The sequence below is a fragment of the Spinacia oleracea genome, chromosome 3 (genome assembly GCF_020520425.1).
Source record: "Spinacia oleracea cultivar Varoflay chromosome 3, BTI_SOV_V1, whole genome shotgun sequence".
Taxonomy (NCBI): Eukaryota; Viridiplantae; Streptophyta; class Magnoliopsida; order Caryophyllales; family Amaranthaceae; genus Spinacia; species Spinacia oleracea.
Window position 1 is genome coordinate 6,971,781 of NC_079489.1, and position 21,971 is coordinate 6,993,751.

Below are 21,971 nucleotides of genomic sequence, written 5' to 3' on the forward strand. Positions count from 1 at the left end.
CGCTAATGATTCATCAACCTTAATCTCTTATGTTTTGATTTCTGATATACTAATAACATATTCTATAATTTTTTACTCGTAATATACTAATAATAAGTGGTATTTGGAATGGAGTATGAGATTGTTTTGAAAAAAACGCTAACAGTTGATCGATATTGGCTAATTGATGGCAAATGCATTATTTCCGAGTTCTAATATTAAAAATGCTAACAGATGATCGATAATGACTAATTGTTGAAATATAATGTGTATGCATCAAGATCATTGACTGAAAAATTATATTCCTTCCGTTCTTGTTTATTAATCCTCTTTCCGTATTGAGATGTTTTTTTAATAATCCTTTTTAGAATATATTTCCTTATTTATTCAACAATTATTCCCCTTTTACCCTTATATTATAATTGTAATTCCCTTTTCGTCCCAAATAAATATGCAAGTGGTCCATTTATTTTCTAATTTAACACTCCACCTACCCATATTTTCTTAATATTTTTTTTCTCTCTCTCTTACCCTCATGGGTGAGATTCTTTAGAGATTCACATGCAAGGTGTACTCTTAATAATTGTTCAATATACCATAAGGGACTAATAAACAATAACGGAGGGAGTACTAAGAATCTACTTCAATATCACAATATTTACAATACGAAAATTATATGTTTAGATAAAAAAATATTTAACAAGGTTGTCTACAACATCTTTTTCTTTAAAATATTTTAACATCTCTGAACATGTATTAAAATATTTAAATTAAATTTACCAATGACCGATCCTATGTATTGTCAACTTTTATTTAAAATATGTGTATTATATTGACTGCTGATATGTGTAACAAATATTTATCTTTGATTTAATATTCGAAGTAGTATTTATCAAGGTTTTGTAAAATATGCTTATTTAAAAAATAATTTTTTTTAATAACTTTGTATTTTTTCTTTCTCGAATTTATAATTCCTACTTATCCTTTTATTTAAAAGTTCCTTAATCTTTTAAATGAAAAATAATTTTAATAGTTTTATAGTTTAATTTATATTATTAGTTTCTTTGTCGTTGATCATTTGATGGGTAATATATTTGCCTTTATTTTACATTGTAATATAATAAAAAATATTTGCGCATAATTTTAGATAACGGAAATCGATGTGGAGCTATGTCGCTCTATGATTTGCCTCTCTTATACTTTTATTCAATGAAAATTCCATTATCTCCAAGGGTACCTAATTTTCTATTAAATTATTATATATATAAGCTTATAATAACTTATCGCATAAAACTTCGTGAAAAGACTAATGCAACGATTAAATTTGGATGGAGAGAGTACATATTATAATGTTTTGTTATTACTCAATTATTCTAATAAGACCCTGGAATTGTAGAAGACAATGTAGCTGATCGAATAAAGGAAATAGTGGAGTAGGTGTTTAGTGATAGGGTAACGATGTAAATATAAAATTATTAAATATGTATGACTACCGAAGTGAAGGGTGGATGAGAATAACACTATGATTGGCACATGTGATGAGTAAATGAAAATAATTTTGTTTATGTACCTTATTTATTTTTATTATTTTAATAAATAAGACATCGAATGGGCATAAAATTTTATCCGTCATTAATTTTAACTAGGAGGAATATCTATAAGGTACATGTGTCCTAAGTATAGTGTAATCAGACTAATAAAGTTTAAAATTCAAAACACTTTTACCAAAAAATAATGGCGGGTCCAGCCGTCTAGGGCTAGGTTTGACACATACGATGAGCGGGGATGAAAATAATTTTGTCTATGTACCCTTATTTGTTTAGGGAATTATAAAGTTCAATTTACAATAATATATCGTCACACATAGTTGTTAAATATATTATGCACCAAAAAAGACTCCACATTTGTTTAATACTCCGTATGTTTCGAACAAAAAGTACTCCTTAATTGTTCAACAAAGCTAGCTGTAGCGGGTAGTTTCTAGCGGTTAAATAACGAGTAGCGTTTATAGTAGTGGCTAAATAATATGAGTGTTCATTAAAAGTACGGTTGAGATTGTAAAATATGAAATACAATAAAAGCTACTTATATTGTTCAAAACTTCATTACAAAGTATACTTTTATCAAATGCTATCACCACCCTTGAACGCCACCATTTTTAACGTTTGAGGAAAAATAATCAACCAGTACACTATTGCAAACAATTGCAAAATTTACAAGTAGCATTTTCAACAGGTCAAAACTTTACGCGCTAGCTTAAACGCTACCGACAGAAATGCCCTACGTATATACGAAGTACAGCAGTACAAAGTACTTATATACTTCCCCCGTTTTTTTGTTTTTTTTACTTGCAATATTTTCCTTTGTTGAAAGTTGCTTATTACTTGTACCATTTCTTTTTAAGGTATGCATTCACATGCTTTTTGGTGTGTGAAAGTGATCACACATACACTATATAGTATATACCTAGCCATTATACATATTTTATATTTACCATTAATACCTAACTTTTATTTTACCTAGTTTATTTGTTATCACATGAGCATTCTTGATATTTAATTTCTTTTTTAATATACGTGTCTAACCCAAATGATGCAAGTAAAAAAAGGAGGAAGTATGCAACACTACGACTCTTGTACAATACATTATTAATTTATTAAAAAAACATTAATATATGCCAAAAAAAAGTTAATTTATTGAAATATGTTTGATTTTTTAATGAGATATTTTTTTTACCACCTAACAAAAGTTAAAACTTATTTTTTACCATCTAAAAACGAAAAAATAGATAAAACTTTATGCGTGCCCACTAATTCAATATCCCTCCAATGATTTACACTCTCTCTACGCTTTTCTCTAAGTCTTTCATCCTAATCTCTTTATCCTCATTGAATGTTGTCAATTTTGTGAATTAATGGGAGAAAAATTATGTGAATTCATTGAAGAGAGGAGGGAAGAGAAGAGAAGATAATTAAATACATCAAATTGTGGGAAAAAGAGAAAATATTAGAAATATTACTGTTATTGTGGCTCCCATATAACGATTTTATCAATTTTTACATTTCCAGGTGGCTATAGACATATTTTAATGCAAATTTTAGTTTTTTTAGATGGAAAAATACCAATTAAAATTATTTTAGTTGGTAAAAATCATTTTATTTTTATTTTTCAAGGGGGTAAATTATTATACTCCGTATATATATATATTTTTATTTATTTATTTTTTATTAAAAGAGATTATCTCGGAAACTCTCCGTATATCCAACCTTTTAAACACACGAAAGCAAAGCACTTGACCTACCTTCTACGAGTACTCTTTCTCTCTAGCAAGAACATCAAAAGATTCAGGAATCCCAGCCATCTTTCTCTCTCTACTCCGCAGTGTTTGCCTCATACATCAGCAGAATCCGAAATCCGCTCCGTCTTGCTGCTGTAATCAGTCAACTTTTGACTCCGACGGTCTCATTTTTTCAAATTGAATCTATCGCATTCCGAGGACCCAAATTTAGGGTTTTCCTTCCGGTATTTTCTTCGATTTCATATCTTTTCGCATTTTTCAATTCCGTATTCATTTTCTTTAACTCAAGTAAAACTGTACATTTTTATGTAGATTTATCAATGTGCTGTAGAACTTGCAAAATCGCGATTTCCCCCCTAATTCACAGAAGGAGGGAGTGAGCTGTTTGAGTTGAAGGGAGAACATTTCTAGAAAGTTTGCTCTTTCGCCCTTTCGGCGGTTGATTGATTATATTCCCTAAAGAAATTAAACAATTGATTGATTATATTGAATGTCCTGTATTTCGGTCGAATTTTTATACCTAAATGTAGGAATTAGGGTTTAACTGTATGTGATTTTTTAATTTTGTATTACTGGTATGGGGAGTTATTGTTTAAGCAGCCAAAAATCACCGCACGAGTATCCGGAGTTTACTCGTTCTGCCGCCAATCAGGGTTGCGGGGCGTCACTCCGTCCTCATCTGGGGAGGAGAGAATTGTTACCTAGGGTTAGTGTTTTCAATTAAGTTTGTGTTTTCACCTGCATTTTGCTCGTGTCTTCTTTTTGGAGAAGGTGAGAAAAGGTTATCAGATGTTTTGGCTAAGAAACATTTCAAAATGGTATTTCCTTTTCCTGGAAAAAAGCTGTCGCTTGCTTGTTTCCATATTCCTGTAAACATGACACTATTCTTTGGTACTTTATGTATGAGTTTCAGAACAAAGATTGGTAATGCACTTGCTGCGTTATCTATTCTGGGGTCCAGACCTAATCTTAGTTAATCATTTTTTTTGTTTATCCTGGGCTCTGTCATGATGAAGTTGAAAAAAATATCAGTAAGGAAAATGCTTAGATATGTGTTAATCTTTCCTTCTCATGACACACATGCTTTCTTTATGGTAGATGACCAGCGCTTGGACAAATATGAGCTTTGGAATACATAGGGATGTAAATAGGGAGTGGGAGAGAACTGGGTGGATTGATGGGGTTTTTAGAAAAAAATATGGAGATCCTTGCTCATTCTTTGGGGAGCTATGCATCTGCAAAAAACTTGAGAAAGCTTTGGCGATCAATTAATAGGTCAAATATTTATTAGCTTTGGAGTCTCTTGGAGCATATGAGCAATGGAGCTTATGGAGCATCCCTCACCTCAAGGATTGCTTTTTTGGTTTGCTTCATGGTTTTGGCTTTGACTTGTTTCAGTTATTGTGAAATTAATTGCATGATAATGTAATTGAGGGCTCCTTAGATTAACCATGGTTTTGCCTATTATAAACATCAGTTTTATTGACTCATATATACTGATTTGTGTTTGCAGTGAATCTGTGAGTAGAGCAGCGAAGCAATAAAAAATGAGTAACCGTTTCTCTCGTACCATCTATGTTGGTAACCTACCTTCAGATATCAAAGAACGTGAGATTGAAGATCTGTTTTACAAGGTTTGAGTTTTGAACTTCTGTTCCTATGCCCCTAATGGATAAATCATAAATGTATGAAGCCCCCCCCCCCCCCATTTTTTTTCCCTTGGCCTTGATATATTCCTATGCTGTTGTGGAGTAGACATCTGTTGATTTATTTTGTTGATCATGTTGTTTTATCTGTTTCTTAGAATGTTCCAGTTTCTATTTTAAAAAATTTGCACTTGTCTCTCGTACATGCATGTTAATATTTGGTGCAGTATGACTGATGCTTGTCTTCTTTGGTGCAGTATGGTCGTATTTTGGAGGTTGAATTAAAAGTTCCACCTCGACCTCCTTGTTTTTGCTTCGTGGAGGTAACCCTTGGCGCTTATTTTTGGTTTGATCCAACTGTTAATGTTGATGTTTGGTCTTGAGAATTAACTGCTATGTGCTTTAAATTGATAGTTTGAGGGTGCCCGAGATGCTGATGAGGCGATAAGGGGACGTGATGGCTACAACTTTGATGGCTGTCGCCTAAGGGTAATAATGTCGTTGCTTACTTTCATTTCATTAGTTACACATTCGATTCCTTACTTTTATGTTTCACAAATATAGGTTGAACTTGCACATGGTGGACGGGGATCAGGATCATCAGCTGGTAGTGAACGTCGCGGTGGAGGCGGTGGAGGTGGTGGAGGTGGTGGAGGCGCTGGAGGGCGCTATGGTGCATCACGCCATACTGAGTATCGAGGTCTGTTTATTTTGGTTCACGGTAACCCTGAGGTTAAGCGTATACATAATAATGACATAGACTCTGTGCTCTTACAAAAAAAGGTTTATATCAAAATGACTACGGTGATGGAAAGATGACACCAATATGGTAATATCGATTTTAAAAAGCGAAGAATGGAGTAGAGGAAAGGCCCTAAAAGCTAGCTTTCTTTATCTTCATTTCTTTTTTCTGTCTGCCTTCCTTAATCCCGACCCCCTTGCTTTGAGAAGGCTCACTGTGACCTATCATCCACCTTCCTCTATTTCTTCCTTTCAATTCGAAAATGTATATTACCCTTACATCATCGTTTAGGTCATCTTGATGCACGCAGCGGCCTCAGTGCTATCCTTTCAATTCGAAAATGTATATTACCCTTACATCATCGTTTAGGTCATCTTGATGCACGCAGCGGCCTCAGTGCTATCCCAGGAATTAACAAATTACAGGGTTAATTTTAGTGTTACGCTTAATCTCAAGGCCACCTTGGAAAATCTCCCTTGTTTACAAACTCTTTATTCCTTGAATAAAGCAATTGAAAAGTTGCGCTTGATATGCAGTCATTGTACGTGGGCTTCCGTCTTCTGCATCATGGCAGGATTTAAAGGTGTTTTTTCTGACTGTTGTGATACTGACAAGCTATGTCAAGCTTCTTATGAGTTCAAGTTTCCATCTTAACCTCTGACTCAATTTCAGGATCACATGCGAAAAGCTGGCGATGTTTGCTTTGCAGAAGTTTCACGTGACAGTGAAGGTATTTCCTGAACTATCTGCTGCGGTTGTCAACCATCTATGCTAAGAGAAGGATGGAGTAATATGTTGCTTATGTTATTTTTTTCTTCTTCTCAGAATTGCTAAATAAAACCTTGTTTAATGCCTTTAGAAGTGAATGGCATAGAATGTTACATCTATGATATCCTTGTTTCTGAGTCCAGTCATCAAGGTATTTATATGAAATGCTACTTAGCATATTATGTTAAGCAGATGACCTGCAACAGATTAATCCTAACAGCAGATCTACTGATGTAGTTTTACTGTGTACCACTGTGATGATATGATACCCTTTATATTAAAAGTGCCGAAGATGAACGTTGAAGATGTTACTGTAAAATGACTTAGTGTTAAAAAAATTGATATTTCTGTGCGTAGAGCTGAATCTACAAGCGAGTGTTTGCAATTCTGCGTCCAAACATAAACCATCTGAGCTTTTCTTTTTTGAGTTGCTAAAGTCTAATTGATTTCAACTGCTCACAGTCAACTAATCTGGGAAATTTCTGATGCCATTGGTTATCGTTATGGAGGAACATTGATGATTCTGGATTTTCGACTCAGTAATTACGTGTGTGCTTGTATTGACGTGTTACTTGTTTGAAGCTTTTAATCTATGCTTCCTTTCTCCTTGAATGTTTTATGTATTTTCACAGGAACTTTCGGCTTGGTTGACTATACCAACTCTGAAGACATGAAATATGCTGTAAGTGTTTTAAAGTGTAGTGGATCTATTTGGATTTTGGGTCTATTTTCTTCTTCTTCGTATACTGCTTTCACATGCATAGTTTTAATTTTGTTAATGATGGCATTTTTTAGATCCGGAAACTGGATGACACTGAATTCAAAAACCCTTGGTCAAAATCTTATATTCGGGTGAGTGACTTTCTCTTGGATGAATTTTCTGTTCTGAGGACAAGTATTGATCCCTTGTTTACTTATCATTTTCTGCACCTTGCTGTTTTCTGTATTTATTCAACCATATACTCTAGTTTTCATGTTGATGACATTCAACCACTGGTGCTCCATTATTAGTGACCATCTTTCCTGTATTCCCTCTCAAACAATGGCTTATGTTCGAATAGTACTCAGGATTAAGTGACACTTTGGTTTCCTTAGCCTATAGAGACTGGTGATAAATTTCCAAACAACAGGTTGTGTTCCATAATAAATAATAGGGTTGTAAGTTTCTTTCCTTGGCTTTTTTTGACATGGTTGTGTCATTGCAGGTGAAGAAGCATGACAGAAGCCCAATTAGGGGTCGCAGCAGGAGCAGGAGCAGGAGTAGGAGTAGGAGCAGGAGCAAGAGCAGAAGCAGGAGTAGAAGCCCGAAAAGGAATAGAAGGTATTCATTTTCCAAAAAAAAATTCAATTTTTCTTCTTGGTTTTTGTTGTTTATAGTCCTTAGCTCTGTTAATAAGTGACTAAATTGTAAAAGAAAGTGGTATAAAATTGAGAATATATGGCAAAATCACATACCATCTAGATCGGATAATGGGGTTGTTTAATTTTTTTGAATTCGGCTGCAGCAAATCACTGGAAAGGTCGGTGTCAAGATCACCATCCAGGTCAAGGTCTGCATCTCCTGTGAAATCTACAAGGTACTGCAGTTGATTATGCAGGGATTTGACTCCTTGCTTCCTATATACTGTAAAACCTTTTTTCTCAGTTTTTCACCAACATGCAGGCCAAAGTCTAGATCCAAGTCGAAGTCCCCCTCTAAACCACGGTCAAAGTCCCCCTCTAAGCCACAGTCAAGGTCAAGGTCAAGGTCAAGGTCCAGGTCAAGGTCCAGATCACCGCTGTAGTACTAGACTACTAGGTATGACTTTGGTTTAGAACCTCATAGATCTGTTCAACAAAATGTGAAATGGTTCATGTTCATTAATATGCGAGTTTATTATGACCTGTGGTTCAATTACCATGATTTGACGGGCTTCTGTTTTTTTTTTCTCTTCTTACAGTCTATGTGGCACTTGGGTAAGAGCAATTTCTCAGCCTTGTGAGCAGCAGCAATTCAATTAGTACGCCTTCAATGAACTTTCCTCTAACGGCTAATTGAATTCTGTAAAACAATGTGAGGCAGACATCGTGGATTCTTTAAATTAGAGCTTTAGTTTGAAGATTTATATCCAGAGTCTATTTTTAAGTATATTGTTGCTTAGTGTATTTTGCTTCTAGTTTTTAATCTGCTTTCTCGGTTTGAAACAATTTTTTGTCTTGTTTTGAGACTACTAGTTAAAATTTTGAACGATTCTATTTCCCTGTGAGAAATGTTCTATTATGACCGAATGCTGGTGGCATGTAAACAGCAAACTCATTTCTCTTTTTGAATTTTTATAAAACTAAATTGCATCAAGCATAGAACGATCGACGGAGGTATGGTTCTTTTAAAAATCATTTCCCTTTTTTAGCATCGGAATGAAACTCGATTACCAAACTACCTTCCATGTAGGTTCGGATACACCTCAATTTATTTTAATTTTTTTTTTCAGAGTAAAAGACAGCGATTTTATCCACTAAAACTGCTATCTCAAATAGGGGTTATGCCTAGTAAAACTACTACCATATAAGAAAGCACTACCTCATGATGTGTTTTCTATAGTATCACTATCTTAGCTAGCAATTTTACCTTTTTCAAAAAAAATATACCGCTATTCAGGTAGCGGTTTTGCTCTTCGATAAACTTATCCGATCCTACGTGGACGGTAGTTTAGTAATTAAGTTTCATTCCGATGTTAAATGGAAAATAAGTTTTAGAAGAACTATAGTTCCTCAAATTGTTCACAAGCATAGCGGTACTATTGTTACTATCACAAACTTGTCTAGTAAACAGAACTGTAATTTTTTTTTTTTTACCGAGCTTCCATGTCTGAAATGGAAGCATTGTTCAAGGAACCCTGCTCTAAATCGTAATTGGGATGGTCTGTCTGTAATAAACCCTTGCTCAAGAAAAATGCTGGTTTCTTTGGTTGAGGAAGTTGATAACCCTCATTTGTGATCATATTTACAACAGTTGACATGGTGGGTCTATCAGCTGGGTTCTCTTGCACGCATAAGAGACCGACATTGATGCACTTCATTGCTTCTTCTTCTTGTTCTTGGTGGTCTCTATTGCCAGAAATCGAGGTTTGGTCAATCAGCTCTGAACCTCTATTTTCTGTCCACAATTCCCAGGCCTAAAGAACACGAATCAGTAATAGAAAAATATAAAAGGAAATGTAAAGAACATAATAGGACAGAGAGTACTATGTAGATGACAGGTTGAGTTACACAGGGTTAGTCTGAAACTTACATAGCCAATAAGGTTGAGTGTGCGGTTTGAGCAGTAAGATCCATTGTTCTTCTTACTGGTGATTATCTCCAACACTAATATACCGAAACTAAAAACATCAGATTTGACTGAAACATATCCATCGTATGCATATTCTGGGGACATATAGCCGCTGCACCAAGAAAGTGAAAAAAAAAGAGAAAAAAAAGAAAAAAAACATTCATGTTCCCAGAAAAAAGAGTTGAGAATTCATTCATTATAAACATGCTTTGATGTATTCGTTTGTTTTACTCACATTGTCCCAACAACTCTGTTGGTATTTGCTCCTGATTCGTCATTCTGAAAGAGTCTGGCCATACCAAAATCTGAAATTTTTGGATTCATATCCTGATCAAGCAATATGTTTCCTGTTTTTAAGTCTCTGTGAATTATCTTCAATCTTGAATATTTGTGAAGGTAGAGTAGTCCTTGAGCTACCCCCTCGATAATGTTGAAACGCTTCTTCCAATCAAGAAGCATTTTTCTGCCTGAATCTGTCACAGTACCAAGACACAATTTATAAATTACTGGAAATGAAATTGTTTCAGTAATTTCTGTTTTAAATGTGTCATACACTAACCAAATAGGAAATAATCCAAGCTTTTGTTTGGCATGTATTCATATACCAATATCTTCTCTCCTTGCTCTATGCAGCATCCAATTAGCTTAACAAGATTTGTGTGCTGTAATTTGGCAACAAGCTTTACCTCATTCATGAACTCTAATCTACCTTGCTTTGATGTTCTTGATAATCTCTTTATCGCTATCTCTTGATTATCCGCTAATATCCCCTGATTTGTTTACAGCGCAATTTCTTTATTTCTCAAACTTGAAAAGAGGAATATATAGAACTGGAGCATTAATATTCAGATTATTCAATTACCTTGTAAACTATACCATACCCTCCTTGTCCAAGCCTATTTGAAGTGAAGTTATCTGTTGCCTGAATCATACTTTTAAAGCTGAACACTTGTATTCCATGGTTGTTCTTGCCAATGGTGAGTTTCTTCTTCCTTTGTAATCTTTTAGAGTGTCCAGCTGCACTGCTACAACCTAGCTCAGCAAGTGACATATTCTCCTCTCTTTGCCTTTCCCCTGTATAGCATGGAAATCATCAATAAAAACTCACCAAATGGTTCCTTAAGTTTGTTAGAATATGCCTTGAATCAGTCATGCAGTCATGCCCTTACTGCAACGCCCCAACACGGGAATCTCGCTATTTGGACTAGGGTTATCTGTTTACAGTATATGTTAGTCTAGACTAGGGTTATCTGTTTCTATTTTCTGAGCTTTTCCGCCATATGTCTAGAGAGTACTATACATATATACTCTCTAAGTCATAACCTAGTTGTATTCTGTAATCTGTACTCCTCAAGATCAATAAAACTTTCTTCTCCTTTGCATGTGGACGTAGCTAACCCATTGTTAGTGCACCACGTTAAATCTATGTGTTTTTTTATTTACATTATTTATAATCTTTCTTGCTTCCGTTATAACAAAGTTTGTTGGGGTTGTTTGTAATGAAAACTCACCAGCTGTCTCGAGACTGCTCTGAAGGCGATCATATAGATATTCAAGATATTCTGTGATGCTTTGATGTACAATTACACCTAGCAGGTGAAAAAATCGTGCTAGTTTGAGCAGTTCTCTTTGTGTGTGATAGCATAACCATGCTAATACTATTAGCAGCAGAAAGCTAAATGTTGCTACTATAAGCCACACCCACCAGAATCCCCTCTCTTCTTCTGTAAGAAAACCAAACTCAGTTAAATGTTGTTTCCTTATTTGAACATTACATTTTCTCACTTTCCCATACTCTATATTCCGCTTTCCATGCAATATAAAATTTGTGTTTTTAGTCAAATAGTACTATAAGTTTGGGACAGAGGTAGTACAAAACTTTTATACTGAACTGTAAGTCTAATGCCGAAAGTTTAAAAAAGGATGAGAAAATTAATGTTGATGTACCTCTATTTATTTGTCTTTGCAGGTACAACATCCTGTGAGAAGTGTGCGCGTATCCATCTTCTTGTAAATGTGAAATATTACTCCAGAGCTCACACCCGGTTCCATTGGGGTAAATAGAGGCGTAAGCAACACATGAACAGTTACTCAAGCACTTATCTTCGCAGTCAGCCACACCCAAAATGTGGTTCCTTTTATCATACTTAAAACCTTCAGATAACACATAGCCTCGGCTACTGTCAAACCATCTGTTATTCCTGCATTCTGACAGCTTATGGTGGTTCACGCATCCAGGTTGGTAATTCTTGTGTCTGCACTCAACAACACTGGTCAAAGGAAACCCTGATCCGTCTGAGTATTGTGTGTATTGTGATCTACTTGAACAGGGATTGTCATAAATAAGTATTGCACCTTTCCAATCTAGTTGATACATTGGAAAGTCCACTACATCCCAGACGTTTTCCACAGACAGAGTGAAGTATGTATCTTCATCATTCGACACATAATCAAACTTAAAGAGGTCATCCTTAAGATTGGGGAACTTTCCCTTTTGCCAAATTCCGCTCCTCCATTTAATTTCCCCTCTCATCCACATGGTCAACTGTCTGCTACTATTGGGGTCTATACCAAGTGTAAAAGGCCCCATTGTTGGAAGCTTATCACTTACCGAAGATGTCAACGACCATTTTTGACCAGTTTTGAAGTTTAATCCCAGTTTCATTCCAAGAAGAAGTGTGTTAGTTGGATAATCAAAGCTCTGCCACAATGTTTTGTTTCCTGTTGACCCATCTGGATTCACCTCTTTCACCACAAAGTTCCCTGTATCTGTAAGCACTGCTGCTACTCTTCTAGAACCTCCTTCTTCATTAGGTTTCAACAACATTTGCATCAAATCTTTATCTAATATCTTGAAATCACCATTATTTCTGTCGATTGTAAGTACTCCAGAAGTCCTAGAGATGGGTTTGTTTCTGTTTGCAATCCATATTGGTCTCTTAGCTTTATCATAAGTGTACCAGATACCGATATAGCGATTCTTTGTACTTTCTGGGTTGAAGTATCCAATTATCTTCTCTTCTTGTGGGTTGAAGAATCCTAATGTGAATACTTTGCCTGTTGAAACCAAGTAATCACCATCCTTGAGCTGATTACCTTGTTTCAGAGTGTCTGTTTCTGAGTAAGATGAGATTATGCAGTAGCAGAAGCAGAAACACCAGAAAATGCTTTCTTTTCTCAGAGCCATTCTTCTAGATACAGACTAGCTTTTGACAATAGCCTCAATAATCTCAACTATTCACTGTTGAATTATAATCCTAGAGTTTGATGCATATAATTAAACAAGTGTATTATGCTGATAAGTGGTGGAATTTGTGCAAAAATATATTTATAAATGAGATGTTTAGACTAGTCTTTGCTGTTTTCGTTGACTTGTTTACTGGACAAGAGAAAAGTCCTGGTATGAAAATGAAATGGTTAACTTTGTTGATCAGCTGATAAACATTTTGTCTAAGCAAATTTTATACTTCGTATATGACTAAACTGACCAAGTCCAAGGACCAAAGTAAACAGTCAGTAATAGCCCATAGCCCATAGGTGTACTGCTGGTCGGTAATTTTTAATACCGACTGCCTAGCGGTAGGTAAACTTTTACGTACCCATCATTAACGGCTAGGACTGCAAACAGAAACAAACCCATCTCTAGGACAAGGAAAATGGCTTTTGGCGCGAAAATTTTGAACAAGGAAGTAACATGTGTCATTACTGGTGTCTGTTTTAGTATAATGTATGTACAGTAATAGATAGAGATCTATGAGGCTATGACTAGTCTGTAGGTAAATTTGGTCGGGATCGTTAAAAATCAGTAGTTAAAAGCCCAAATTCTTGTAGTGTACAACCTCAGGACCAATAGACCATAGAGTTTGGATCCAGTAAAAATTAGGGGTTCAGTTCATTGACGGCTTTCCTTTGGAGTGCTACCCATTATTAACGGCTTTCCTATTCCTATTGTTATTAGGTAATTATGTTTTATAAATACAAACAACAACATACGGAGTACACCTTAATTAAATAATTCTAACAATTCTTTCTTAATTTCTCAAACAACCGTTCATTGATTTACCTTCATTATCTTCTTCCTTTTGATTATCATATGGCGACGCCGCAACAACCAAAGACAGACGATGATGATCGTACGACGGAGCTGCCTACAGAATTAGTAAGGGAAATTGTAAGTAGGCTGCCTGCAAGTACCATTCTTCGTTGTTGTCGTCCCTCGGCCTCCTTAAACCGGATGATATTAGACCTCACTTTACTAACTTATTCCAATCACGAGATTCTACTCTATGCACGACCGTATTATGTTTCTGTTGCGATAAAGTTGGTTTCTTGCTGGGAGATGCATAGCGTCTTTGCCCATGAACTTGATATGAATCCACCATGTTCCATTCAAGATAACAACACGAATTCGACGGCTTTATAAGTACTTGAACCTGTTAATTCTTGCAATGGTTGGGTTCTTATTCGGTCTAAATACTTTGATGACGAATTTGATGTTTTATATACGGACAGCTTACACTTGGTAAATCCCGTCACTCGTCGTTGTGTCACCATTCCTTGTGAAACTGGACTGTGGTTTGATGATAAACACAAACCTGAATATGTTTTGGGTTATAGTCCCAAAACAGGCCGTTATAAGTTGATTAGGGTTGTTAACAAGGCCTATTTTGACGTATTTGATGTTGTATTAGGCAGCGATAATACCCAAAATTCATGGAGAACGATTAATGATTTTGATTATAATCAATACGACTTAGTAGGTGATCCAGTTATGTCGAATGAGGCTATGTATTGGCGATTAGTAAATGGGAATTCGATCTTAAGATTCGACATTGATAAAGAAGGGTTTGAGTTACTTCATACACCCTCCCGAAATCAACTAGATATGTATGTAGACTCCCTCGCCGTGATTGGTGGATTGCTCTACATTGGAGCTCATAAATTAATGAACTCTTTTGAGGGACTCGGAATTTGGGTGATGAAAGAAGACTCATTAAAATGGAGTTGTGTTTCGGTTATGTATGATTTTCATCCCTCTGAACACTTGGAGTTTGTACAAGTTTTCGATGGAGGGAAGACGATGTTGATGATGTCACACAAGAAAAATAATTTAGAATTGTATGATATGGAGACAGGAAAGAGAACGAAGGTCGTAATGCAAGGAATCAATCCAAAGATGAGGGAAAGGATGACATTGCTGCGTTTTGATCCTAGTTTCTTGTCTTTGAATAATAATATATGATTGTAATACTCCTTTTATTTTCTTGTTTTATTTTCTAATTTTCTTTAGCTTAGAGTATAAATAGCCCAAGTTGGGTCATGAAAGGAAATACATAATTAGTCTAATCTTTTACGATTTTAGTTTGGATTTTTTAGAGAGAAAAGGTGAAAAAAGTTAATGAAAAGTCTGGATTTTGGATGATTGAAGAGCAATCTAGAGATTTGAACAACTCTGCTTTACTCAATGAGAATTTCTTACTCTCTCCTCTCTTTTCATTTACTTATTTTATTAGTTAATTATTTATGTTTAATTTCATGTTTATGTTTTAATCAGTTATTTCAATCTTTAATTAGTGATCAATATCATGTTTTTGGTTAAAAATTTATTGTTTTTACTTAGTTTCATGATTACGGAGTAGTGCGTTTGGTTAGGGTTTTGGTGAAAACTCAACATTGATTGGTGTGGCCATTTGTGATTGGATTTTAGGATTTTTCATTATTAATTATTAGAAGTACATGTTTACCATTTCCAAAAACATGTTGCATTTAACTTGATCAATTAAGTATTCTATGATTGCTTGGAGTAGCGTAGTCGGGTTGGAAAGGGATTGACCTAACATTGACTATGTTTTGAATTGAGATTTTGATTTACCCCGGGTACGATAGGGTAGAACGGGAACGGACGTTCGTCCTTGATGCTTAGGGAAATTGTTCGCGCATGAGGAGATGGTTGGAGCCACTATTTGTGAATTCAATGCTTATTCATGTAGTGCTTGTGTATCTTCCCTGTTTTTAATTCTATTATGTCCATTCCATGATTTGATGTTGTTTGACCCAATTCCCTAATCTCGTTAATTAATCTTTGATTTACCAGTTCAGTTTAATTAGTTTTAGTCGATTAGTGATTTTTCAAAACTCCGTTCCGACCTAACTTATCGATTAATTAGCATTACTAGTGTACCTTAGTCCTTGTGAATTTCGACCCTTAATTATTGATAGAACGTCGCCAACCTATCAAATAATAACCTAACTCGGTCTTCCTAACTAAGTAGAAAGGGTAAGAAAGGGTCGAACCCAAGAGAGGCTATGAATCAACCACCAAATGCTATCGAATATAAAAGCTAAGTCAGGTCGGGGGTGTTTTGATTTGTTAAGAGTTCTACACTAATTAGGACAAACTAAGATAATTAAAGGATGAAAATTCAATTAAGAGAGACTAAGGTACGGGCAACACCACTCAATTTAATCATGAACGGTTCAAAAGCATGAGGATTAGAAGCAATGTTAGGGAATAAATTAGTGGATAGTCATCTAAGGCACCTAACTACTCTATCGAGCTAGAAAGGATAACTTGACCATGAGCTACAGCCTATTTTCATGGTGCAAAACATGAATTCAAGCAATAAAACGTAAGTCACGATGACAATATAATCCCATAGACTTGGAAGCCCTATTTTCATGGTCTTTTAGTCTAGCAATCAAAAGGGAGCCTACCACTCAATTTCATCTTTCGATCCTTGGTTGAGGAGACTAGAAATAAGTCTAAATGATGATCAAACATGAAGACTAGCAATAAAACCCTTTCAATCAACTAATAAACATCCCACAATCACTAAAATCCCACATGCATAAATCAATTGTTCATGACTCAAAAGAGGGGTTCACCCGAACCCTAGAAATTTACCTTTTTGCTCTTAATAAATCGTTTTATCTATTTATCCTAACATTAACCCTTAATTACATAAATTAACCCTTAATTACATTAATAAACCTTAATTAAATTAATTAAACTCTTAACAAATTAATTAACTATTATCTAAAAAAATCAAAAATCAAAAATCAATTACCCCCAATTTTTTTTGGATTCTCCATTGCTGCTCTTCTCTCGATTTTCTCTGTCTTCACCACCTTCTTTCTCTCCAATCCCTTCTTCAAACCCATCACTCAAAACCCCATTTTCTCCCTTCTCTCACACACCCAAATCGATTGAACAAGACCAAAACCGAGGCTCAGATCTGCTGCTTTGTTTCTCGCGACGATCTGGGCATGCCTTTGGTCCGCTGGAGCACGCTGGTGTTGGTGGCGGTGTGTGGTGTTGGTTGCGGTGTGTGGTGTTGGTGAGGAAGAGACGGGATGGTGTCGGTGGTGAGGAAGAGAAGGCGTTGGTGTCGGTGGCGGTGTGGGGTGGTGGTGAGGAAGATAAGGGGTTAGCTAGCGGGGCGGTGTGTGGTGGTGGTGAGGAAGAGCATGGCTGGTGTCGGTGGCGGTGTGGGGTGGTGGTGAGGAAGAGAAGGGGTTAGCGGGACGGTGTTTAGTGGTGGTGGTGAGGAAGAGAAGGGCCCTTCCTTCTTCCTGCCATGGAAGCCAGTTGCTTCCACCTCCACAACTTCACAGGAATTTAATCACCATCTTCATACCCATCAAACAACAACAAAGATTTTCTCTCTTTTCCCAACAAACAATTAGATTAAGATGCAAATTTGATGATTTTCGTTCTCAATTGAGAAATCCCATTGGAACATGGTGGTGATATGGGCTTCCATGGTGCTTCCATGGAGGACAGGGAAGAAGGAAGGGGGGAGAGAGAAAAAAACAAATGAAAAAAATTAAGAAATAAAAAAGGAAAGAGAAAAAATAAAAATAAAATAAAATAAAAGTTAAAGTTAACGGATAAGTTAACGGAGTTAACGGAAAATAGGCATTTTGGTCATTTTGTGTATTTATACTAAACCTCGGGGGTATTTGGGGCATTCTGGAAAGTTTAGGGGTATTTGGTGCATTAAGGCAAACCTCAGGGGTATTTCATGAAAAATTTCCGAAGATTAATCTAAATAAGCAAGTAAATTAAACCAACTAAGTGTTTTTCTAGAGAGAGAATCTGAAAATGTGAGAGAATGTATATGAAGTTCTAAACCAGAAACGATAATAATCCCTTAATATTGGGGAATCCGTCAAAATAAAAAAAATCGCAGACCACGTCTTCCCGGGCGGGATGGCTTGTCCCGGGCGGGACGAGAGAGCTGGGCAAAAATAACAGAGTGTTCCAGTAGCAAAATCCCGCCCGGGGTAAAATTCGTCGCGGGCGGGATGGCTTGTCCCGGGCGGGATGGTCCTCGTCGCGGGCGGGATGAGTCTTCTCGCGGAAAATCGAACATAGCCTTCTTCAAATGGCCATAACTTCTTCGTTACTCGTCCAAAAAAGTCGTGTGACCACTCGTTGGAAAGCTCTTGGAATAAGCTTTCATCTCCAACTAGAATCACAAGAAAATATTAAGAAAACAAAAATTTATGCTCGTTTTAGTATGGCAGTTGTGCACAAGTTCGACTCCTTGGCTTTTTCGGTTTCTCCGGCTCTTTTCTTGGCTCTTTGGCTCATCAAAATGCTCGTGGATCACCAAATACCTACACAAAGGGAAAGGAAACAAGGGACACAAAGAAAAACAAAGAAGAAAAATGCCTAAAAACTATAAAAACTAGTGAAGCTAAGAAAAGTAAGAAAATTGGAAAAAGTAAGGAAAAAGAGAAAAAAATCCACTAAACTAACACTAAAGTCCACCTAAAAACACCATCCTTAGTGGGTTAAAAACCCACTTATCAATTATCGCTTTACTTACGTTTAGTGATTAGTTTAGGCTTTTGTTTGATTAGGAGAGATTTGTAACGACATAGTTTTTCCTCGATCAATCATCCACGTTTATCTTCGTAGTCAGCCTTATCTAAAATCCAAACTCGTCCCATAATCAAGTGTGATGCACAGTATACAAATAAAAATGTTAATTTTGCACGAAATTTAATATATACGTTACAGAGTAAATGATATTGTAATCTCATATAAAAAATATTTTTGTTTTTGCAAACATAATAAGGAATCTTAATCATCTATATCTTATGATTTTAGAAATAGTTGATTACTATATATTTAGTCAAAAGTTTAAATCAGCATGCCCTTAAAACTTCAATAATACTATGTGTAAGGGAATAAATGACTATTTTTGATTCATGTAAAAATATTACGATAATGACAACGTAAAAAAAATTATTTTTGAATTTAAAAATAAAGTGTAGGCTAGAGCCCAACATAAAAAAGTATAGGGTCAGAGACCTCATTTTGTTTTTTAACATTAAGCCTAAAATATGTTTGAGGCAACCTTGTTAAATATGTTAAATTGTTATACATATCTGTATTTATTATATGACGCAAATTTTTAAACAGTTTGATAGCTAGTATTGTAATAATTGAATTGATAATACAGGTTCAACTATTATAAGATTTTCTATACGGTGTATTGGTTATCAGAAATTACATTCAATGGATTATATGTAAAAATAAACTATGTATCCATCCATATAATAATAAAATACTCTATTGATTATGTATCCATCTTCCTATGAAAAAGCTTATTAACAAATAATCTATGAGATTATTAGGAAAATAATTAAATGGTTATAATATTAAAATAATTAAAAATCTATAAATTAGATTATGAAAATAAATTACTCCAAAATACAATAATCTAAAAAGATTAAATTACAATATCACAAAAAGAAAACTACTCAAGAGGATCAACAAAAGATTGAATTTACACATGAAATATCACCTTAGTACTGCCTCAGTACTTCCACGCCTCAAACCATAACTAAAATAGTTTTAGAAAAAGTAGAGTTTACTATAAATAAAAAAAAAAAAGTAGAATTTGTATCATAATAAACTACAACTTCACAAGAGATAATGGTACAAAATACTTAAATAGTTTTATTAAATGAACTTAGAAATAGATAAATTCATGTGCTATAAATGTTTAGCATATATATTGGTACAAAACACTAATTAAATACAAATTCGTGCACCGCACGGGTTAAAAATCAGTGAAGTATATATAATACGGGGTATATAGGGCGTTCAAAATCTAATCTTTAACATTTACCACTTTTTTTTTAAAAAAAAAACTTAATTATTATAGTTAAGATCTTTAAATTATGCTCTGTATGCACTAAGATTCTATATAAGTTAGTAAAAATATTGATGGATCTTTTAATTCTGTATGTATTTGTCCATATTAATTAGTTATTGTTTCATAAAATATGATAAAGAAAATTATATATTAAAAAAGAGGAAAAATCAATGTGGTGATAATAAACGTCACTCATTGATTTCCTCTATTTTAGTATATTATATAGATAGATTAATACTTGCATGAGTTAATTATTTGAGTTTTATGTGCACTTGTTTAAATGTCTAAGTTGCATTTACGTGTGCATTTCAAAATTGTTTGAACCCACTAAACTTATTGTTTTATTGAAACTTTATTTTTGTTATGGTTTGTAAAGGGATTCACTAATAACCCTTTAAGTCGTTTATTTCATAATCATATCGTTCGAGTTTCTCCCAAGTATACCAGTATTGGAAACTCCGTGAATATATGTTTTTGTTTCCTTTTACATATCTAGTGTGTAATCATTGGACATTAATGTTTGGTTATATCGATCCAAATGGAATATATATATTCCAAAAAAGATTAATAAAGTTAAAGCCAGAATTTGTTTGTTTTTGTTATGGCAAGTAGGCATTTAGATAATTGTAAACCACCTAATTATAATACAAACGCATAATATTACATGTACTTGAGATCTGATTAATTTAAGTAGATGATCAAGCTAGCATACGATATTGTACAGACTAATAATACAAATAATGCTTAGTTGTTTACATTGTTCGCTTATTCTCATCGAGTCACAATTATGACGAACAAAATAAGTTCTCACATGAATATGTTTTGAAAAACGTATTGGAAAGAAATTAGAAGATTTTCTTCAATTGTGAATAGTGTCAAAATTTCAAAAGGAACTACTTCATCCGTTCCAGATTAGTTGTTACACTTAACTTTGCACAAAGTTTTAGGGGATAAGATGTGATAGGATTTAGTGGGGGATTTTTTTAATTGGATAAGAGAGGCCGTGGAAACAAAATATAATTTAGTGGGAAGAGAGAGACAATATAATAATTTTGGGGTCATGGAAAGTGTAACAACTAATATAGGACGGATGGAGAAATATTGTAGAACGGGAGAGTAAGTAGTACTCCGTAATATACTAATATCCGCATTCGGCAACATGATCGAGTTGTTTAGAATTTGATATCGCCACCGGTCTTAGTTAGTCCAATCACAACCATGTGCGCACGATGCCCCGACCCGTGATACGCTCAACATTATTAGATCGATCTTTCTATAATTATACTCATCCAGCTCAATGTCTCAAAATATTCTTTCAATTAATGATTATATAAACTAACTAATCCCATAATTCTATCTATAAATAGCTCAATTCTGATGTTAGTTTCTCATCCAAACACAAACTATTATAATTTACTTCTTATTTTGAATTTCCATTTAAGAAGTAAAAGTTTGTGAAAATGGCCCCCTCAAAAAACACACCCTCCATCGCCCTCTTTCTTGCATTGAACCTTGTTTTGTTCAACATAGCTTTCGCTCATGATTCATACGTAGCCCGACCTCTAAAATCATGCCCTTTAGATACCCTTAAGTTGAACGTGTGTGCCGATGTGCTAAATGTAGTTCACCTTCGTATTGGGTCTCCTAAAAAGGCCGAATGTTGTAGCCTTGTTGGTAACCTCATTAACCTCAATGCTGCTGCTTGCCTTTGCACTGCTGTTCATGCCGATATCTTAGGACTTGTTCACCTCAACCTTAAAGTTGATCTTACAGCTCTTGTTAACTATTGTGATTGCAAGCTCCCTACTGATTTCATCTGCCCTTCTTTCTAATTTATTTCTTGTGGTTTTTAAATTTTTGTAATTTTATTCATGTGTGTTTTGCATCATTTCCTTCAATTGTTATTTGTTTAACCGTACCCTTCGATCTACTGTCGTCCAGTTTATTGGTCGATCATATACATTAAGGGTACGTATGTTTTGCTAAATTACGCAATTTAATTTGTATGTGATCTTATACGAGTTAATAATAATACGGGTTCTTTTCTATCGTCTTA

The 21,971-nt window shown here is 34.9% G+C and overlaps 3 protein-coding genes across 6 annotated transcripts; 2 read left to right on the plus strand and 1 right to left on the minus strand.

The window, feature by feature from the left end:
• The first annotated feature begins 3,241 nt into the window (after positions 1-3,241).
• LOC110797406 (serine/arginine-rich splicing factor SR34A) lies at positions 3,242-8,768 on the plus strand. Of its 3 annotated transcripts, XM_022002531.2 has the most exons (14): positions 3,244-3,501; positions 4,376-4,640; positions 4,791-4,911; positions 5,181-5,246; positions 5,338-5,412; positions 5,488-5,623; positions 6,202-6,248; positions 6,338-6,395; positions 7,066-7,115; positions 7,229-7,285; positions 7,639-7,754; positions 7,939-8,010; positions 8,097-8,231; positions 8,374-8,768. In XM_022002531.2, the coding sequence occupies exons 3-13, from the start codon at positions 4,825-4,827 to the stop codon at positions 8,215-8,217; spliced, it is 885 nt and encodes a 294-aa protein (XP_021858223.2). In that variant the 5' UTR covers positions 3,244-3,501; positions 4,376-4,640; positions 4,791-4,824; the 3' UTR covers positions 8,218-8,231; positions 8,374-8,768. The 3 variants fall into 3 exon arrangements, with proteins under 3 accessions (XP_021858217.2, XP_056694484.1, XP_021858223.2); XM_022002525.2 differs by lacking the exon at positions 4,376-4,640 and having other exon boundaries at positions 3,242-3,501; XM_056838506.1 differs by lacking the exon at positions 4,376-4,640 and having other exon boundaries at positions 3,242-3,501; positions 7,939-7,983.
• On the minus strand, positions 8,660-13,445 carry LOC110797392 (G-type lectin S-receptor-like serine/threonine-protein kinase CES101). Of its 2 annotated transcripts, XM_022002509.2 has the most exons (7): positions 11,691-13,445; positions 11,255-11,467; positions 10,606-10,817; positions 10,303-10,513; positions 9,979-10,216; positions 9,705-9,855; positions 8,660-9,588 (listed from the first exon to the last, which is right to left on the minus strand). In XM_022002509.2, exons 1-7 carry the CDS (start codon positions 12,928-12,930, stop codon positions 9,265-9,267), a joined length of 2,589 nt encoding a protein of 862 aa, XP_021858201.1. In that variant the 5' UTR covers positions 12,931-13,445; the 3' UTR covers positions 8,660-9,264. The 2 variants fall into 2 exon arrangements, with proteins under 2 accessions (XP_021858201.1, XP_021858208.1); XM_022002516.2 differs by lacking the exon at positions 11,255-11,467 and having other exon boundaries at positions 11,691-13,444.
• Positions 13,446-21,375: 7,930 nt separating this feature from the next.
• LOC130469002 (putative lipid-binding protein AIR1) lies at positions 21,376-21,747 on the plus strand. The gene has a single exon (XM_056838042.1). The coding sequence runs from the start codon at positions 21,376-21,378 to the stop codon at positions 21,745-21,747; it is 372 nt and encodes a 123-aa protein (XP_056694020.1).
• The last annotated feature ends 224 nt before the right edge of the window (positions 21,748-21,971 follow it).

What these genes read in the sequence shown, in the direction of transcription:
- LOC110797406 (XM_022002525.2), top strand. Translation starts at nt 4,825, where the DNA reads ATGAGTAACCGTTTCTCTCGTACCATCTATGTTGGTAACCTACCTTCA. An exon ending in TTGAAGATCTGTTTTACAAG is followed by an intron (nt 4,912 to 5,180) that starts GTTTGAGTTTTG and finishes TCTTTGGTGCAG; the next exon opens with TATGGTCGTATTTTGGAGGT. An exon ending in CATCATGGCAGGATTTAAAG is followed by an intron (nt 6,249 to 6,337) that starts GTGTTTTTTCTG and finishes ACTCAATTTCAG; the next exon opens with GATCACATGCGAAAAGCTGG.
- LOC110797392 (XM_022002509.2), bottom strand. Translation starts at nt 12,930, where the DNA reads ATGGCTCTGAGAAAAGAAAGCATTTTCTGGTGTTTCTGCTTCTGCTAC. An exon ending in GCAAAGACAAATAAATAGAG is followed by an intron (nt 11,468 to 11,690) that starts GTACATCAACAT and finishes GTTTTCTTACAG; the next exon opens with AAGAAGAGAGGGGATTCTGG. An exon ending in CACTCAACCTTATTGGCTAT is followed by an intron (nt 9,589 to 9,704) that starts GTAAGTTTCAGA and finishes CGTGTTCTTTAG; the next exon opens with GCCTGGGAATTGTGGACAGA.
- LOC130469002 (XM_056838042.1), top strand. Translation starts at nt 21,376, where the DNA reads ATGGCCCCCTCAAAAAACACACCCTCCATCGCCCTCTTTCTTGCATTG.